Consider the following 18,491-nt stretch of genomic DNA (forward strand, 5'->3'; position numbering starts at 1 on the left):
TTATATCCGAGGTAGCAAAAGCCAAAAGGAAGAGTGGGTGTTTAAGGTAAAGAAGGTTGTGAGTGGGACAGCTTTCTTTTTCAACCGGGTGTACTCGGATCAGGGAAAGGGCACCCAGTAGGGTTTCCTCATTAACAGACCCCAAGTCCCGCGCGCGGCCGATAGAGGGCGCTCGGCTCAAGTCGCCCTGCAGGGGCGGTGCTTCGGCGATCCGGGGGCGGTGCTTCGGCGATCCGGGAGCGCAAGCGTACTGGTGGCCGCCGCGTCCGCTGCGTCCGAGGCTAACGTTTTCCTGTGGAGGCCGGTGAGCCGTTAGGCGCCGGCGGAGGGCGGGAGCGCGGGCGGGCGAACGGGGGCCTGAGCCACCCGGGGTGGCGGGGACTGGCTGGGGATGTGAGGTCTCGGGCGTCCTCGGCCTGGCGCGGCTTGTGGAAGACTCAGTGCCGCTGCCTTTCCCTCCCCGACCCTCTTGCCTCCGGAGAGCCGTGTGCCCCGGAGCGCGGCTCCTGGACGAGCCGCAGGCCTTGCGGGGACGGCTCGGGAGGAGGAGGCCCAGGACGCCGGGGGGTTGGGGGCGCCACGGGGAGCCCAGGGGTCTGCGGGCGCCGGGCCCGCTGGTGGAATGTTCCTGACGGGCACACGTCTCCGCCGTCGGCCTCAGTTTGCCCATTTTCAAAAGCAGTCGTAGCCCCTGCACGGGCCAAGTGCCCGCAGCACCCCATGAGCGCACTTACCTCGAGTCACCTTCACCTTTTGATTTACGCTTCTGCCTAACTGATCAAGTCACTCCGTGGCCGAAACCCCTGAGCCCTTAGGGCTAATCTTTCCTTTTTTTTGTCTTTACACAGCATACAATTCACCCACTTAAAGTGCACAATTCAGTGTCTTTTAGTTTAGTCGCAGGACGCAGGCTGCGCTCTCTGCGTCCACGTCCACGTCCACCCAGCCACACTCTACTCGTCCTTCAGACCTCAGATTTAATGTTCCTTTCTCAAGAAACCTTCTCTGACCCTTGACTGGGTGAGGGACCCCATGAGCCAGTCTCTCAGGGACCTGAATTCCACTTTGTAGTATTGTTATAATTGAATACTTGGTTTTTATTATCCTCTGTTATTGTGTAAGTTCTGTGGGGTTAGGGGTTGCCTTGATTTGTTTCCGTAACGCCAGCAGCTAACACCTTATTGGTGCTCAATGACTATTTCAGCACACACGTGCCTTCTGTGTGTCAGACTCTGTACTGTACTAGGGATACAGCCATGACCAAAATAAGCTTCCTGCTCTCCTGGAGCTTACATTCCAGTGGGGGAATGAATACAAACAAATAAGTAAATCTATATCGTGGTGAAAAATGCCGTGAAGAAAAAAAAAAGTGCCGTGAAGAAAAGAAGAAGGGACTATAGTGTGCTCAGAGAAGGTCTCTTAAGTGAGACTTGGATACATGGGCGTGTGAGCCACGTGGGTGCCTGGAAGAGTGGTTGGGTATATGTGAGGACAAGCAAGGAGGCCAGAGGGAGGAGGAGCACGAGAGAAAAAGGGTAAACCAGGCGCTTTCAGCTCAAGGGTCCTTGGAGACAAGCCCTAGGTGTGTGTAGAAAGAGCTTGAGTTAGGAAGGGAGAAGCCCAACTGTGGCTCTTAGCTGGTTCTTCTGTGTGACCTTGAGCCTCAGTTTTCTTCCTCTGTAAAGTGGGAGTAACAGAATTGGAGCTTAAGTAGGCCCTTTGAAGTACCCACCGCCAGTATCTGACACCTGGTAGCTGTACAATACATCAGTTCCTGTCTTTGGCCTTCGAGTAGAGTGTGTTGTGGCCTGTGTGGGCAAGGCCATTGGCACAAAGCAGTCTAACATCACTAGATTCAGTTGAGGTTGCTGGTTGCTCTACTCTGCAACCAGCATGTTTGCTTTTGGATGATGTTTCTGGTTTGCTTTGGCTGGAATAGCTCACCAGGTTCACTTCAAACTGTCAAGGCCCAGGGTGGTTTGGGCTGACAAATGTGATGTTCAGGATCCTTTGAGACAGCAGGTGTGGTAGAAAGAGCTGAGGATTCAGAGCCAAAGGATCTGAGTTTGAGACCTGCCTCTGCCACCTGCTGGCTTTGTGACTTCAGGACAGTCCCCTTCTTCCTGGCTTTAGTTCCTCTTTGGTAAGTGGGAATCCATCAGCACACATTTATTGAGCTCTGTTATGTACCGGGCACTGTTGACTATGGAGGGCTGACTAATATAGGCTGTGTCCTCCAGAAGCTGACAAACAGCAAGGAACACAGGTAGCCAGGTAGAGTAGGAAAGGGTAAGACGTCCAAGCACCTAACACGTGCCAGCCCCTGGGCTAGGCAGTGTACTGACGTTAGCTTGAGTGATCTTTGCAAACCCCCCATGAGGTACATATGCTGTTGTCCAGTTTACAGAGGAGGAAGCCAAAGGCCAGAGAAGGTGAATTTAATGAGAGAAGTTGGAACCAGACTTCAGAGGGCTTTGGATAAAGAACATTCCACAGAGGTTTTGGAGAAGGGTGTGTTTTTTTAGGACGTGTCCTTGGGTGGCACTGTGAGGGCTGGACTGGAAAGAGAGAGGCTGATAAGGAGGCATTGTTACAAAGCTGGGAACCGAGATAGTGTCCGTGAGGCTGGATCTTGAGAGCCTTGACCATGTGGGAGAGAGACTGGAGGAGCGAGGATTGTTCCCCGTTTCTAGCTTAGGAGAACATGCGTTCACGCTGGAGCCCCGGAGTTGGGGGGAGCAGAACCATTCTGTTCCTATATTGCGACTTTACCCATCCAGAAGAATAATTGCATATTTAAACAATGTCCTGTGCAGGCTTAATTTAGCTTTATCCGTGCTCAGTGGGGCATAATTTCTGGTTATTTTCTGTAGTTCCATTCTTTTCTTTCTTTTTTAATGTATGACTTTTTTTTTTTTCCATTTATTTCTATGTGCCCTATGTCAGGGCACAGGTTAGGGAAAGACAGTGGGATTAAATGGGGCCGAAGGCCTGTTTCTCAGCGTCTGTAATGGTGATACCATTTGGCTCCCAGGAAATTCCCTTTGTGACTTTATTTGCACTCTTTTCCTTTATTCTGTCACATTCTCCTTGGGTTTCCTAAGAGCTTTTTTTTTAGTATTTCTCTAGTTGCCCCTTTTCTTTGTGTAATTGACATTAGTCTTGGGACTTGTTTTTTCATCTGTATGCAGGGGGAAGCCATAGATGAGGTCCTTGGGTTTCTGAAAAGCATGGAACAAGGGTTTATGGAGAAGGTTGAAAACCAAGAACTGGATATAGTATAGTCAGGTGCTTTCATGAATGCTTGGACCTGGTCCTGAACGAGCCCTGGGGAGAGTTCTCAGTGGGGTCCTTAGCCCTGATCTGGGCAGCATTTGCGAGTGGCTCAGATATAGACATAGGTAGTGTTAGAAGCAGGTAAGGGCATGGGCTTTGGAATAAAATAGGCCTAGGTTTGATTCCTTACCTGACCATGTACTAGCTGTGTGGCCTCTGGCAAGTTACTTAACCTCTCAAGAGTTTCAGTTTCCTCATCTGTAAAATGGGGCTAATGATACCTACTCCATAAGATTGTTGTGAGGATACTTGAGATAACACTTGTAAAGCTGTCAACACCTCCCTGACATATGCTAATCACTCCCTGAATGGTAGGTAGTAAGACATGCCATCAGCTCTGCAGAGGCCAGGGGTAGGAGAGCCATGTAACACGTCAGGCTGTTCATCTCTGTGGTCCTAGGGCTGAGTCCAGAGTCACACACAGGATAGATGCTCAGAATGGCCTTGCATGGGTGACTGACACAGCTTGCTGGGCTTACTCTCTCTCTTTGTACCGCCTTTGTACCTCGTATGTGGTTGTTTCTGTGCTTTTGTTGTGCTGACTTGAGTTGGATAACAGACAGGATCAGGTATCCCAGAGACTGTGGCAGATTGTGATTCTGGACTGAACTAATAAAATACAAGATGGGGAAACAGACTTAAGAATAGTTCGTGGAAAAAAGGTTCCTTTGAGCCGAATGCCAGGGCCATGTGAGGGCCAGAGCAGAGAATGCAGTCTGGGCTGCATTCCTTGGATTCCCGAGTAAAGGAGGTGGCATTGCCATGTGAGCGCCAGTGCCCACGGAGCCGGTCAGAACACAACCAAACCATGGTTTTTCCCTCTGGGCAATATGTTTAAGAGTGAGATGGATAATGAAGGGATGTGTGTGTGTCCAGAAAGAGGAGGGCGGTGAGATGGAGAAGCATTGGGGGTTACGGCACCTTCAGGATGCTTATCTCGGAAAAGATATGGCTGGGGGGCTGGGATGATTGACTTTGAATAATGACAGACTGGACTTGGTGGTAGGTTAGGGAGACTTTAGCCCCAAAGGGCAGAGCTCAGAACAGCGAGTAGAATTTTACAGGGCAGATCTTAGCTCAGAAGCGAAAGGACTTTCAGCGCCCTGCCTAGAGGGAACGCTTTGAGGGAGAAAAGGTGGGTGACTCCCTGCCAAAGAGAAGAGATTCTTTGACACCGAGTGGGAGAAGGTCACTTTCAGTTCTTTGGCATCCTGCTTTTGAAAGGTGGCCTACTTTGCCCTGGTTCTATTCATTCAAGTTAACACCTTTTCCTGAGAGCCTGCTACTTCGGTGGCCACAGGATGAGTAACCAGAACTCAGTTCTGATTTGGGAAAAAGCTAAATAAGTGTCACGTGATCTGTAGTTTGATTTAAAAGTTAAAAAAAGGATGTATTTCTTTTTCTCTCTGATGTATAGAGAGCTAACTGAATCAATGAAATGCACAAACCTCTTCTGACCTCAGTCTGCACCAGAGGCTTCCTTTAGCAGGCCATCCCTATTTTGGGTAGAAGCATTAAAAGGGCATCATAACGTATTGTTTTCCCTTTTGCTGCTCTTCCAGGGGCAGAGAAGGGCCTGGGAGAGGAACCTCATATTCAGTGAGCTGCTGCCATGAACCAGGCATCTATGTCTCTTTATTTAATCCTCACATCAGCCTTGCCATGGTTTGGGGCCCACATGCTTCACTCTTCCACTCAGTCAGTACTCAGGGACAGAAAAGTGGCCTGAAAGTTTTTGGGGAGAGGGAGGATTCAATCTGACACCCCTCTGTTTAGTGGCCACTGTGTGCCAGGCACTGTGGGAGTGACAAAGTGACAGAGGAGACCGAGCCGGGAAGAACGTAGAGTGCGTGGGGATTTGGTTACAGATGGGATAGAGGTTGGTGGTTGATTGGGGAAACTCTTCAACACCCCACCCCTCCATCACCATGCATACATACTAATGACCCTAGAGTTTGTTCTGTGGGTGCCATTAAAGGATATCAAGCAAGGGGCTCACAGATGAGATTTTTGTTTTTAGAGGCTCATTCTGGCTGAGCATAGGGAGGGATTGAAGAGTCGACGTTTCAGAAGGGTGTTGGATTAATCCTGGAGAGAGTCTCTGAGAGCCTAACGGGTCCTTGGAAAAGGAGGGGCCTCCTTTCCTTCAAGAACTCAGGGAGGTTGGAGCACTGGAGCTGGAGCTGGAGCCGGAGCCCACATCCCAGCTCCACCACTCCCTGGTTGTGTATCCATGGGCATGTCAGCCCACTTTTCAGCCTCAGTTTCCACATCTGCAAAGTGGGGATTATAATGCTTTTTGTCAGAGGGTAGTTGTAAAACTGCACCATGCCTAACGCATCAGTCGGCTCTCAGGCGAGGCTGAATTTCATGGTGGTGGGGAGCCGAGGATATTCTTGTCTGATGGCCTCTCCAGACTGAGTGAGGTAGGAGGCGTCAGTGGCCTGCGGGAGTTCCTGCTGGTGAGCTGGAGGGAGGCTGAGGAGACTGGAAGAGGCCTGGAGTATTTGGGTGGGAAAGGGAGGGTGTTTCTGCCAGAGGGGATGGCCAGGAGTACCGAGGCATGGAGGACCCTGCAGAGGGCAGCGGTCCTCGCTTTATAATGGGCAGGACCACAGGCTGTCTCGGCCACATTTGGACCTCCAGGGCCTGAAGGCAGGGAGGAGGCTGAGCTGTTGTTTTCTCAAGCTTGGGGGTTGGCTGGATTTTGAGGTTGTTCAGTCAGCAGGCGTTGATGGAGGAGTCCACTGTGTGCTAGGACTGTGCTAGGCACTGAGGCGGAGGATCTGACACAGTCCTTGCCCTCGTGGGCTGCTGGGAGAGGTGGACAGGCAAACACAGGGTGATTCCTGCACGTGCAACAGGCTGTGGACGCACAAATAAAGAAGAGAGTCTAGTTCTGTGTGGGGGTAAGAGGGATAGGAGGAATTAACCAAAAAGAAATTATTGAAAGAGTCTTAGGAGCTCACAGAACCAAGGGAGAAGCCTAGAGAACTGTGCAGGAATCTAGACATTTCTGGAAGGCCAGGCAGCAGGACCTTCAAGGACAGTTCAGAGCAGGAAGAAGCTGATCAGGACACACTTCTCAGGGGTACATAAACTCATTTGCCGGCTCTTTGTCACCATATGTTCAGGAACCTATTTCCAGAGGTGGCAGATACTCAAGTCACCTAGTTTGGGTCTGATGCTCTCCTTGTGGCCGGGAGAGATGCAGCCACTGGCGGCAATCTCAGCAGGCCACGCTCAATGGGAAGGAGTCATCCCTTAAAAAGAAAATTGGGGGTGAAGGAAGCTGTTAGGAAGAACCACAGAAATGTATTACAGGATGAATAAAAGTCCTTTTGGGGCAGGGGCTAGTGTTCCAGGCAGCACTCACCGCGGGCTCTGGGGCCGGACTTCCCATATGGAAAGCCTGGCTTCCGCTCTCACAGCTGTGTGACCTTGGACAAATTTCCTCCCTTCTTTTTGCCTCCGTTTCTTTATATGTAAAAGGAGAGCAAAATGGTACCTCTTGTAGAGTTACTGAGAAGATTAAAATTAGTTGATTCTTGTGCATTTTTAGAATAGTGCCTATCACATGGTAAGTGTTCAGCAAGGCAGTTGTAATAATAACTGTAAATGATGACGATGATGATGATGATGGTTATTATCATTAAAGGAACTATAGGTGGTTTTTGTCAGTGTGCCTGGCAGGTAGAAGAGTGAGGAGGGATGAATCTGGGCAGATAAGGATGCTTTAGGAATTGGCATCAGCCTGAAGAGCTTAAGACTTTATTCACTAGGTGATGGAAAGCCATCTGTGATGGTTAAGTTTATGGGTCAACTTGACTGGGTCATGGGGTGCCCAGATATTTGGCCAAACATTATTCTGGGTGTGTCTGTGAAGGTGTTTTTGGATAAGATTAACATTTAAATCAGGAGACTGAATAAAGTAAATTGCCCTCCCTCACGTGGGTGGACCTCATCCAAGCACTGGAAAGCCTGAATAGACTGACCTTTCCCTACCGAGAGAGAATTCTCCTGCCTGACGCGGCCTTCGTACTGGGACATTGGCTCTTCCTGGTTCTGCAGCAGCTTCTGGCCTTCTGACTCAAACTGGGATATCAGCTCTGCAGATTTTGAACTTTCCAGCCTCAATAGTTATGTGAGCCAATCTCTTGTAATCTCTTTCTTTCTCTCTCTCTCTGTATATATATATGATTGGTTCTACCTCTCTGGAGAACCTTAATACATCTGTTGTATGCCAAGCATTCTGTCACGGTGCTGAGACTATAGCAGGCAAACATGACACAGGCTGTCGTGTGCCATCAGAGCTCAGTTTGCCTGGACTCAGTAGCCAGTGTTGGGTGATGTGATGCGGGGTGGTGGGCAGGGGCCAGAGCAAGAGTGGGTCTTGGAGGCCATAGAAAGCAGTATGGATTTTATTCTGTAGACCAGTGCTTTTCCAAAGTTCAATACCACTTTCATGATTCTTGGCATATCCAGATTTCAACTGCATTCTTACTTGCTTGATACATTTTTAAAAATCACTTTTCTGCCCGTTCATTTTTTAAACTGTTGTAAGCCATAATACCTATGAGATTATGGAATTTTTTTTTTCTCATTACACATGAAAATAAATATAAAAGCATGACAATAAAAAGATGTTGATCCATACACTGCTTAAAATATTTTCATCTTTGTCCCACATTTTGGGAAAAGTTGTCATGAGTGATATGGATGGGATGGACATCAGGGGTTTTAGGCAGGAACGTTTCATGCTGAGATTTATGTTTTGGAAAGATTCACTCTGGCTGTTGAGTGGAGAATAGATTTTCAGACAATAGATTGCTGGGAACTCTTGCAGGTGTCTGCCTGAGTTGTGATAAGAGTCTGAACCGAGGATGTGCAGTGGAAATAGAGAGGAGAGGACAGATTTGAGGGGCGTCCAGAGGTAGAATTTGATAGGACTTAGAGACCAGTGGCATGGGGTTTGAGGAGAAGGCAGGTTGTCTCTGTGTTGGCTTTGGTTTGGTTGCCTGGGAAGACAAAGGTGTCTTTACAGAGGCTGGGAGCTCAGGTGGGGAGGCTAAGGTCAAATCCAAAGAGCAGGATATGCGAAGCAAGGGTTCCCAGGGCTACTGGGTTTGACTACAGATTTAGCAATGATGCTGTGAGGTTCATTGTGCCTTAATAGCAAACCCATGCTTTAAATTAAATTAAAACATTTTTAGTTTAACTCGTCTGAGTGGACCCACACAGGCATTCTCTTCTAGTTATTACTGAGAATGACTAAGTATTATAATTGAGCTGAAAATAATCTCCCGCCCATACTTGCTGGGTTGGTTTCTAAGTATTGCTTGGGTTTTTAAGTAATGTAACAAAGTTGTGTTCTTTCCAAGTGTTAATTTTAAAGACTGCAGATGGTAACCATCTGTTACACGACTAGCATTTTACAATATTTGATTAGCACTTTATATAGTTTGGGAAAGCCTGCCAGTGGAGTCTGCCCATCAATCTTCGGTGGTATGTCCTCTGTGGTGGCCCTTGAAGGTCTCTGTCCCCATGATATGTCGCTCCCCTCTGTTTGTTGTGCTGAAGTGTGACTAGTCGGACTGGCAGGTTGATATACGTGGCAAGAGAACCTTGAAGAGCCCTGCCCTGTTTGCACTCTTCCTTAGAGCTGGAACCATCAGAGCTCATTGTTGAAGCAGAATTTGGAAGGGCTAGATCTGTCCATCAGTTAGGACTCTTTTGGTTGCAAGTGACAAAACAACAAACCCAAACCTGCGGTTTGTTGGGACCCTAGGCAAATCTGGGACTGCCTTCAGGTGCATGGTTTTGGGGCTCAGGTGACTTCTTTAGACTTGGTTTCAATCAGGGTCTCAGCTCTGCCATCTGCTGTGTGGCTTCAATCTCAGGCTTCAAGAGGAGGCAAGATGGCTTCCCTGAGGGTGAAGTCCTCTCAGCATCAAGTCTAGAGGGAAAGAATGAAGCCTTTCCACTCACTCCTGCAGAGGTGTTGAGGTTTGCTCTGATTGGACCAGTTTGTCATGTGCCCATCTGTGAACCAGTCCTCGTGACCATGTGGATAAAGGGCTCTGATTGGTCACGCCTGGAGTGGAGCCCCACCCAGACCTTGTGGGCTGAGACCTGGAGGGGTGGATTCCCAGTGGCTCATCCCAGGATGTTACCAGGTGGGAGGATTTGGGGGGGCAGGCGGCCACCTGCCCACCCCAGTGTCAGAGTGAAAGGCCATAGTACCAGGAGCAATGGGCAAATTTAAACTGTGGAGACAGACGTTTATTGTTGCCAGGAAGATCATATGCTGGAAATGGAATGAAGGAGCCTCTGAAACTAACTCCTTAGTAAGTTTCCTTTCCTAATTTGAGATAGATTAGTATTTAGATTTAGTATTCTGGTTCTCTTTTTTTTTGAGTGGGTGGGGATTGTCTTCTTTTTATGTTACTTTAAAACTAAGGCCCCTCACTTAATCTTGGTCTGTTAGCTTCTCCATTTGGAACACAGTGAGCTTCTCTCTCAGAGAGGGGGAATCTGTGCAGAGGAGATAACAGATTCCATTCAGTCCAGTTCAACAAACAGGGCACGAAGCATTGGGGCCCGGGCCAGGCTCAGTAGGTCTGGCAGCTGATGAATCCCCAGCAGTGTGGGAAGCGCTGTTACAGCTCCAGGAACGTGGCACTGCACCCCCCAAGGGAGGGACAGTCATGAAGGGCTTCCCAGAGGAAGTGACACTGACCTGGCCCTGGAAGGATGAACACAAGTTCCTCACATGGAGGAGACGGGGAAGGGAGCTCCATGCTGAGGGGGCTGTGTGTGCAAAGGCACAAGAGGTGACCTACTTGCCGGCTGAAAGGGTCTGGGAGAAGTTCCTTGTGTCTGACTCTGGGGTGAGCCAAGTAAACTGGTTCCAAAACTCATTCTGGCATCACTGTGGGGGCGACTGGGGAGTGACAGGCTTCAGGCAGGGACACCAGGCAAGCTGCTGTAGTAGAGGTCCAGGCATGATCCTGTGGAGCATCTTGTTAAGTTGCAGGTTCTGTCCAGTAGGTCTGGGGTGACATTGTGTTTCTAATTAGCTCATGGGTGATGTCGATGCTACTGGTCCAGGACCACACTTTGAGTAGCGAGGCTCAGACCTCTGGGCACTCTTCCCTCTGTTGCCTGAAGTCAGCTGGTTTCTCAGTGACTGTGACGCAGGATCTTCCTGCTTATCTTCCTTATTCCTCCTGGCATGACACCTCCTCATCCACCACCTGAAGCTGGTCTCCAGAAGGAAGACGACAGGATGAGGCTGTGCCTCTCCCCTTTGGTCCTTGCAGGCCTGCTCTGAGCTGAGACTTCTGCAGGGCCGAATGCCCAGCCTGAGCTCGGGGTCTGGGTTCCCTGGGGACCTGGCTCCGCACTGTATCAAATACGTCTGCTTCCCAGAGCGCTGGAAGCTGGGGGCCAGGGCTGAGTATTGGCTTGATGCCTAGAAGTGATGCTCTGTGTTTTCCAGGGACAGAGGTCTTGCAGATGGCCCCGCTACCGGGGGCAGAGCTGGTCCAGAGGCCGCTGCAGCTCTACCGATACCTGCTGCGCTGTTGCCGGCAGCTGCCAACCAAGGGCATCCAGGAGCATTATAAGCATGCTGTCAGGCAGGTGGGAGTAGGGTCCACTGGGCTTGGGGTGGGGGGCTTCCTGTAATAGGGGGCCTATCACAGGGTTGGGGGCCAGGGGCAGTGGGCAGGGATGGTTTTTCCGGTGGTGTGGGTGGGGGTGGCAGTTCCGTAAGAGCCACCGGAAAGCAGTGCTGGCCAGCCCAGCTCCTCTCGCTGGTTTCTGTTCCGGAAACAGGATGCACCCAGCACAGCAGCTCTGTGCCAGCGCTTGAATAAGGCAGCTAAACAGATGATTAAAATAGAGTGTGAGACCTAACATCATTTTGACAGGCATACCTGCCAATAATGCACAACAACATGAGAAAACATCAGGTAAACCCAAACGGAGCAACCGTCTACCACATAACCGGCCTGTGCTCATCAGATGTGTCAACGTCCTGAAACACAAAGGCAGACGACTGCTCTGGTTTAAAGGGGACTAAAGAGATGTGACAACTAAGTGTAAGGAGTGATCCCAGGTTGGATCCTAGACCAGAAAAAAGCAATGATTATAAAGGACATTATTGGGGAAATTCATGAAGCTGGAATATGGACTGTAGATTAGATAATAGTATTATATCAGTGTTCAATTTTCTGAATTTGATTACTGTGGTTATGTAAGAGAATGCCCTTGCTTACACACCCAAAGTATTCAGGGATTAAGGGCATGATACCTGAAACTTTAAATGCTTCCAAAAATTTTTATACAAACCCATATGGAGAATGATAAAGCAAATGTGGCAAAATAGTAACAGTGATTCTGGTAGAGAATTCTTTTGTAATATTCTTGCAGCTTTTCTGTAGATTAAAAATTATTTCCAAATAAAAAGTTAAAAGCTAAAATTTATATAAATATAGTATGGAAAGTAAAAAAATAGAAGTAGCAACAGAGGGTTGTGGAAACATGGAGAAGGAGTAGTTAGCTGTCTGAGGGAGTCTGGGAGGACTTCCTGGAGGTGAGCATTTGAGGTGCTCCTAAAGATAAGTAGGAGGACGTGTGGGGTTGAGAGTGACATATCAGAGGGAAGTAACCAGTTCTTTTGAAGGGCCATGAGAGCCACACCAGTGAACCTGAATCTCATGTTGCTTTTCAAAGGCCAACATCTGGTCAAAGCAAACAGCAGCCCTGCATTGCTCTGCTTTGGGCCTGGCTGGATTTTCCAAAGCCACCCTCTCCACTGCCCCTCCCTTCCCTGCATGGCTTTCCAGCATGGGTCTGGAGAAACTCTGCTCTTCTCTGTGGTGAAGCCATGCAGAGAGCTCAGCCTGGTGAAAGCAGCTTCCTGGGAAGAGCAAACGAAGCAGAGAGACGGAAGTTTCCCTTAGGCCTCTGCTACCTGATAACCTTTGGGCCCAGCTTGGTTTGGGGGTAACTTGGGGCCAGTCTTCCTTTTCACGGCTGCCCTGCTGGTAGGAGTACAGGCTGTGTAGTCAGATAGTCCAGGATTCAAATGCTGGTGCCATTGCTTAACGGCAAGTTAGAGTTTCTGAGCCTGTTTCCTCATCTCAGGGTGGGATCATCATAACAGTCTGTGGAGGGGTAAGAGCGATGCTGAGTGTACAGTGCCCACAGTGTGCCTGGCCCACAACTGCAGCTCTGAAGCTGCCAGTCCTGTGATTTTTGCCTAGTCATCTTTCCCTATGCTTAAACCTCCAGAGTTTCCGAGTTCATTCAGATGAAGACAACCCTGAGAGGATCCAGCAGATTATTAAAAGAGCCATTGAAGATGCTGACTGGATCCTGAACAAAGTAAGTGCTCGGCTCCGACTTCCACCTGCGAGTTGGGGTTGAGGGCTGTAATCTCAGTGACCACCAGGGGTCGCCCCTGCCCCACAGTTGAGACCGATCAGTGCTGTGGAGGCCCCCCCTCCCCTCACCAGCCGCTCCCCTCCTCCAGAAGCCCAAAGGTGATGGCAGATGCCCTTCTGGTTGCGTTTTCTGCCAGGGGGTGCGCATCCTTAATCCCTAAAGGCAAACTTCTGCCTCACGGTGCTGAATAAGCTGAGATGGGGCCACAGGAAGAAGGAAGAGAACAGTCTTCCTGGTAACAATAGTGCCAAAGCTGGCAGCAACCTTGTGACGGCTCAGAGAAGAAAGCTGGGTGAGGCAGGGTTACTGAGGAAAATTCGAGTATCTGTTTTGGTAGAGGCAGGAAGGGAGTCAAGAATACAGACAGGCTTGCTGGTCCTTACACTTGGTATTAGAACAGCCTTGAGAGCTGGAGCACACCCCACCACTCTGTCCTTCTGAATCAGATCTCCAGAGGTGGGGTCCAGGATTTGTTTTTTAAACTCAGTAATCGGACTAGTTGGTTTCTGAATGTTGTCTTCTATAACCGGAGATTTTTTTTTTCTTCTGAACGAGACTCAGCTTGAAGGGAAGACTGGACACACCACAGTTTTCAATTCCACTGTTCCCAGTGTCTTTCTTACCCTCTCTCCCCAACCCCATCAGCTTCCTTTTCTACTGGAACCAACTAGAGACTTGACTGTCTGATGCCTGCTGAGCGGGTTCCACTGCCTCTAAGAAGCCCTTGCAGGAGGCGGCTGAGGCCTAGTGACCACAGTTCTCAGGACTTCCCGGGTCCTCCCTCCCCCCGCTGGCTTCCCTCACCCGCTCGTAATGATCTCTCTGTCTTACAGTATAAAAAACAAAACTGAGACTCCAGGACGTAGTGAGTGCAGCTGCCTTGGAGACACTGATATTGAGAGCCCTCACTTCGCCTGGCACTAATCAGCAGCAGCAGTTTTGGAATATCCACTAGCCTCGTTGGCTGGGAGCAGGAAATCAGGGGTAGGAGAAGCTGATATTTGCTCAGACGGATCTTCTTGCCATGTTTGTGTCTCCAGTGTCTCCTTTATGTTTGCTTTTCCAGCTGGTTATGATGTGAGATTTGGGGAGAATGTGTTTTCTCACTTTGCACTGAAAGTGATTCATTTATTCTGGACGTCATTCTTTGAGACCCAGAGCCGACGTGCCCTCATAGAGCTTCCTGTTCAGAGGACAGGGCATGGGTTTAAGAACCAGACAGATCTGGATTTGAATCTCAGCTCAGCGGCTTTTCAAGGGTGTTGGCTTCAAGTCCAGTTTCCTCCTTCATTAGGATTAGATAAGATGAAATCAAAGAGCCTGACGTAGGACCTGGTATGCGGTGGGGCCAGTAAACATCCCTCTGAGGAAGCCGTCCTCTGCTGCTCCCGCGGTCACACATCTCTCCAGCTCCCTCCACATCAGGTCTTAGTTCCTTGTGGGTTGGTCCCGTCGTCCCTGCCTGTCACCCCAGGCCCCCGAGCCCGCGCAGTTGCACTGTGCCCAGCGGTCCGCCCAGCAGCTGCTCTTCTTGACATCAGCCCAGAGAGGCAGAAACCCTGGTTCTTGCCATCTTGGGGTTTATTGTGTCCCAGAGTGGCGAAACAAAGAACGCCAGAGCAGCTGCAGCAGACGCCGGCGCGTTCAGGCTGTGTGAACCTGTGATCTGTTTGGACCGGCCCTTGCCTGCTTCACTCCATCTTAGCAGGAAAGCGGGGAGGAGCAAGCCAGCAGTCATGAGGTTATCGTGAGCCTGAAATCGGTGGAGAATGCAGACCTGGGTCACATCCCAACTGCACACAAGTTACTCTTGGGTGACTTACCTCCTCTCCTTCAGCTTCGGTTTCCCCGTCTGGAGGAATGGAGTAATGACCGTACCTACCTCACGGGGCCACAGTGAGGAGTCATGAGCCCTAATGTACACCAAGTGCTTCACGCAGAACCCGGCCTGGGGAGCCAGGGAGAAGGGAGCTCAGAGAGGTTGAGCCCCTTTTCAAGGTCACAAAACTGCTAAGCCAGGTCTGTAAATGTACCAAATACTATAGATTTAGGAGGGAAAGGAGAGCAGCCGGGAAAGAGGGAAGGAAGGGTGAGAGGGAGAGAGGGAGGAGAGAGGGAGAGCAGCAGGGAATGTCGGGGTAACTGGCCGGAGTGGGCAGAGCGGCCAGAAGATGCAGAGAGAAGCCACACCAGGATGCAAGTGTCCCCCAGGGACTCTCAACCAGAGGATGAGCTAGCGTACATTTGTGTCCTTGCAGTCATGTGACTTAAAGTGACTGAGATACGCCCATGTGCACTCAGTTGATCAGCAGATAATGAAGTAAATACATCAATTTGTGAAAGCTCTGGTGTATGTTGTTCCCTACTGTGTGCTGTCATACTAGATGTTGAGGATTAGAGATAGGCAAACAGAAAGCTGCCTGGGAGGGATCATTCTTCAGAGTCCTAATTCATTAATTGAAATGTCCAGTCCTAGGTAAAAATAAAATTTCAAAACTTGAATTAAGGTGGTGGTATCTCCCCTATTCCAGTTGGGATCTGCTGCAGTGGGAAACCCGCTGTCAGAGAAGGGGGCACGGGTGGGCGGCCGTTGCTAACTTAGGGGTGGGGCGGGAGTGGAGGGGCATGCCAGGCAGAGGGGCAGTTTAAGCAAAGACTCCAAATAGCACCACTTGCTCAGGAACTCCCACGCTGTTCAGTGTGGTTGAGACACTGTGGATGGAAGAGACAGTTCTACAATCATCTCTTTATGTAATTGTCTCCCACCTGAGAGTGAACCCCTGGAGGGCAGGGACCATGTGCTGGTCAGTGCAAAATCTTCTGGGCCAGCTGTGTGCCTGCTGCCCAGGTGGTGAGCTGTAAGCATTTGTTGAATGGGAGAATGATAATACCAGGCAACCTGATGTCTCTCTTTTGTTAGAGTGTTTATTGCTTTTTAATAATGGGGGAGGCTGGAAGGTGGTGATTATTTCTTGGCCAAGCACTGGTGTGTGTGTGTGTGTGTGTGTGTATGTGTGTGTGTGTGTGTTTGTTCTTATCACTGATGCTCAAATAAAGTCTTAATATTATTATGAAAGTAGTTTTGACTTTGAGAATCCCCTGAAAGGATTTCGGGGATTCCCAGGAGTCCATGGACCATACTTGAAAATCACTGTCTCTATATGTACACTGAATAAAGCAGAATACAAAGTAGATTTTTACCTCCCTTCTTGATACCATGCCTTTGTTAATTTGGCCTAAGATTGTATTCATTTTTTAAAGAACCAGTGTCATCTGATTGGTTTGCATTCGGCAGTTAACATGAAAAAAATCTTAGAAGACACGATGCTAAGGGAAGCAAAGGACACCTTCATAGGAGAAGTAATGCTTAAGCTCAGTCTTCATAGAGAAAAGAATGTTTTTTCAGGTGAATAAGTAAGGCAAGTAGAGCGTTGCAGATGGGAGGAGAAGCATGGGCAAATATGTATGGCATGAACAGGTTGGGGTGCTGGGAGAGTGAGGAATTTATTTGCAAGGTTACAAGGGTGCCAGAGAACATCATGGACACGGCAAGAGGGAGGTCAGCAGTGGGGGTAGGAAAACCCACATCAGTTTGGGAATAGGAGTAGGTGAGACCGGTGAATAGAGAGGCCTGCTTTGGGCCAGTGGCTGAAATTAACAGGCATAGGGGCTCTTGGGCTCAGCCAACCTCAAGGTTATGAGCCCTAGTCAGTTTCAGAGTTCTAATGAAGCTCCTCTTGTGCATTCATTACTCAAAGCTGAAAGGGAATGGGTGCCTCCCCAGATGTCACTGGAAAGGGCTTCATTCTCTTCAGAGATGCTGTGTCTCCATGGTATTGACAGCAGCTGATGAAAGGTTAGGAGGTAGAGATAGAGATATTCTGATGGTTTGGAGAAACTTGATCCTGAATGAAGCTATCCAAGTGCCCACTCAAGGGCATGCCCCTCCTTTGGGACCCACTGCTACCCATATAGACCCCTGTACTTCTCAGACGGGATGGTATTTATGGAATTGAAGGTCTCTCTGTTCCACAAGATAGTGAGTTCCAGTGGCAAGGATCATGACTTCAACTCATTCAGCAAATGTATGTGAAGCTCCTACTATGTGCAGGGCACTGTGCCAGGTGTTGGTAGGGTACCTAAATTTAAGGCCTTAACCTGGATCCCAATTACATTTTCCTATTGATTTTGGCTCATAAGGCCAGCGTGTCAGAATTAGTAGAATGTGGATCTAGCATGTTAATCACACTTCATTTCCTCTGCTGTTTTGCCTTTTATTCATTAATTCATTAATTCAGCGAACATTGAGCACCTCTTATGTATCAAAAATTCCATCTATAGTTTCATTAAGGTTGTGTTATGGGTGGTTTAATTGCTCTCCTTATTGATCTGTATGGTTTCTGGAGATGTATGGAGAGGTTTCATTTTGGGCACCCATGATTATCCATAGGAATCTAGTTTTTTAATCAAACTAAAAAAATATATATATATTTTTTTCCTGAAAGTTTCCTATTTATAGACATTAGCCCACATTTACACACACACACATAACATTTGCTGCTGACAAGTCTGGCTGAGAAATGGTGAATGACTTTGAAAACATGTTTTTCTGACATTTTTACCTTACTATTACCGTAAATCTTTAAAATTCTTGAATTGGAGTGATAAGGAGAATTGCCCAAGGCGCCAACCTGTCAGTCGAGCCTCAACATCCAGCCTCTAGGCATGTAGGTAAGTGAACATTCTCATTCTTTTTTTCATCTTAGCTGCAGTGTTGATTTCATGTTCTCTCTAGTCTAGGCCCCTATGCATAATTGGCTGCGTCAGAAACTGCTGCTTGAGGAGCTTGGAACCCTCATACACTGCTGGTGGGAATGTAAAGTGGTGCAGCTGCTTTGGAAAACAGTTTGGAAGTTTCCCAAAATGTTAAACATGGAGTTACCGTATGACTCAGCAATTCTACTCCTGTGTATATACCCAAGGGAAATGACATACATCCACACAAAACACTTGTACACAAATGTTCATGGCTTTATTCATAATAGCAAAAAAAAAAAAAAAAAGCAAACAACCCAAATATCCATCAACTGATGAATAGATAAATAGATGTAGTGTAGTTATACAATAGTATGTAATTCAGTAATAAAAAGGAATGAAGTACTGATACACCCTGCAACATGGATGAACCTTGCAAACACTGTGCTAAGTGAAAGAAGCCAGTCACAAAATACAAAGATATATTGTATGATTCCATTTATGTGAAATATCCATAATAGGCAAATCTATGGAGACATAAAGTAGATTAGCCTAGGGGCTGGGAGGGGTTGGTGTTGGGAAGAGTGGGGTTTCCTTATGGAGTGATGAAAATATTTTAAAATTAGATTATGGTGAAGGTTGTACAACTCTGTGAATATGTTAAAAACCACTGAATTGTATACTTTAAATGGGTGAAATGTGTAGTATGTGAGTTATATCACTAAAACTCCTAAAAATAAAATGCCAGGAGAAAACTGAATAAATCCCAAAACATCTGGAAGGTAACACCCAAACTATCATTAATTTCTAGAAAATTCTCTCCTTCTTGATTAGTTTCTTTTGAAGGGAACAATTGTCTTCTCTCTCCAGTGGTGTCCAAGGCTGAATTTTTCTACTGGGAATGAGGGCCAATCCTCATGCCTTCTTTACCCACTGTGCTTGCTTTG

At 48.2% G+C, this 18,491-nt stretch overlaps 1 protein-coding gene across 3 annotated transcripts; it reads left to right on the forward strand.

Annotated features, from left to right (window-relative positions):
- The first annotated feature begins 245 nt into the window (after positions 1-245).
- LYRM9 (LYR motif containing 9) lies at positions 246-17,776 on the forward strand. 3 transcript variants are annotated; one of them, XR_009698365.1, is made up of 5 exons: positions 246-304; positions 10,838-10,980; positions 12,637-12,729; positions 13,623-13,773; positions 17,585-17,776. XR_009698365.1 is itself a non-coding variant. In XM_061175782.1 (4 exons), the coding sequence occupies exons 2-4, from the start codon at positions 10,855-10,857 to the stop codon at positions 13,638-13,640; spliced, it is 237 nt and encodes a 78-aa protein (XP_061031765.1). In that variant the 5' UTR covers positions 246-304; positions 10,838-10,854; the 3' UTR covers positions 13,641-15,323. The 3 variants fall into 3 exon arrangements, 1 of the variants encoding a protein (XP_061031765.1); XR_009698366.1 differs by lacking the exon at positions 17,585-17,776 and adding an exon at positions 14,084-14,101; XM_061175782.1 differs by lacking the exon at positions 17,585-17,776 and having other exon boundaries at positions 13,623-15,323.
- Positions 17,777-18,491: the final 715 nt, after the last annotated feature.

Source organism: Eubalaena glacialis, chromosome 19, assembly GCF_028564815.1.
Source record: "Eubalaena glacialis isolate mEubGla1 chromosome 19, mEubGla1.1.hap2.+ XY, whole genome shotgun sequence".
Lineage (NCBI taxonomy): Eukaryota > Metazoa > Chordata > Mammalia > Artiodactyla > Balaenidae > Eubalaena > Eubalaena glacialis.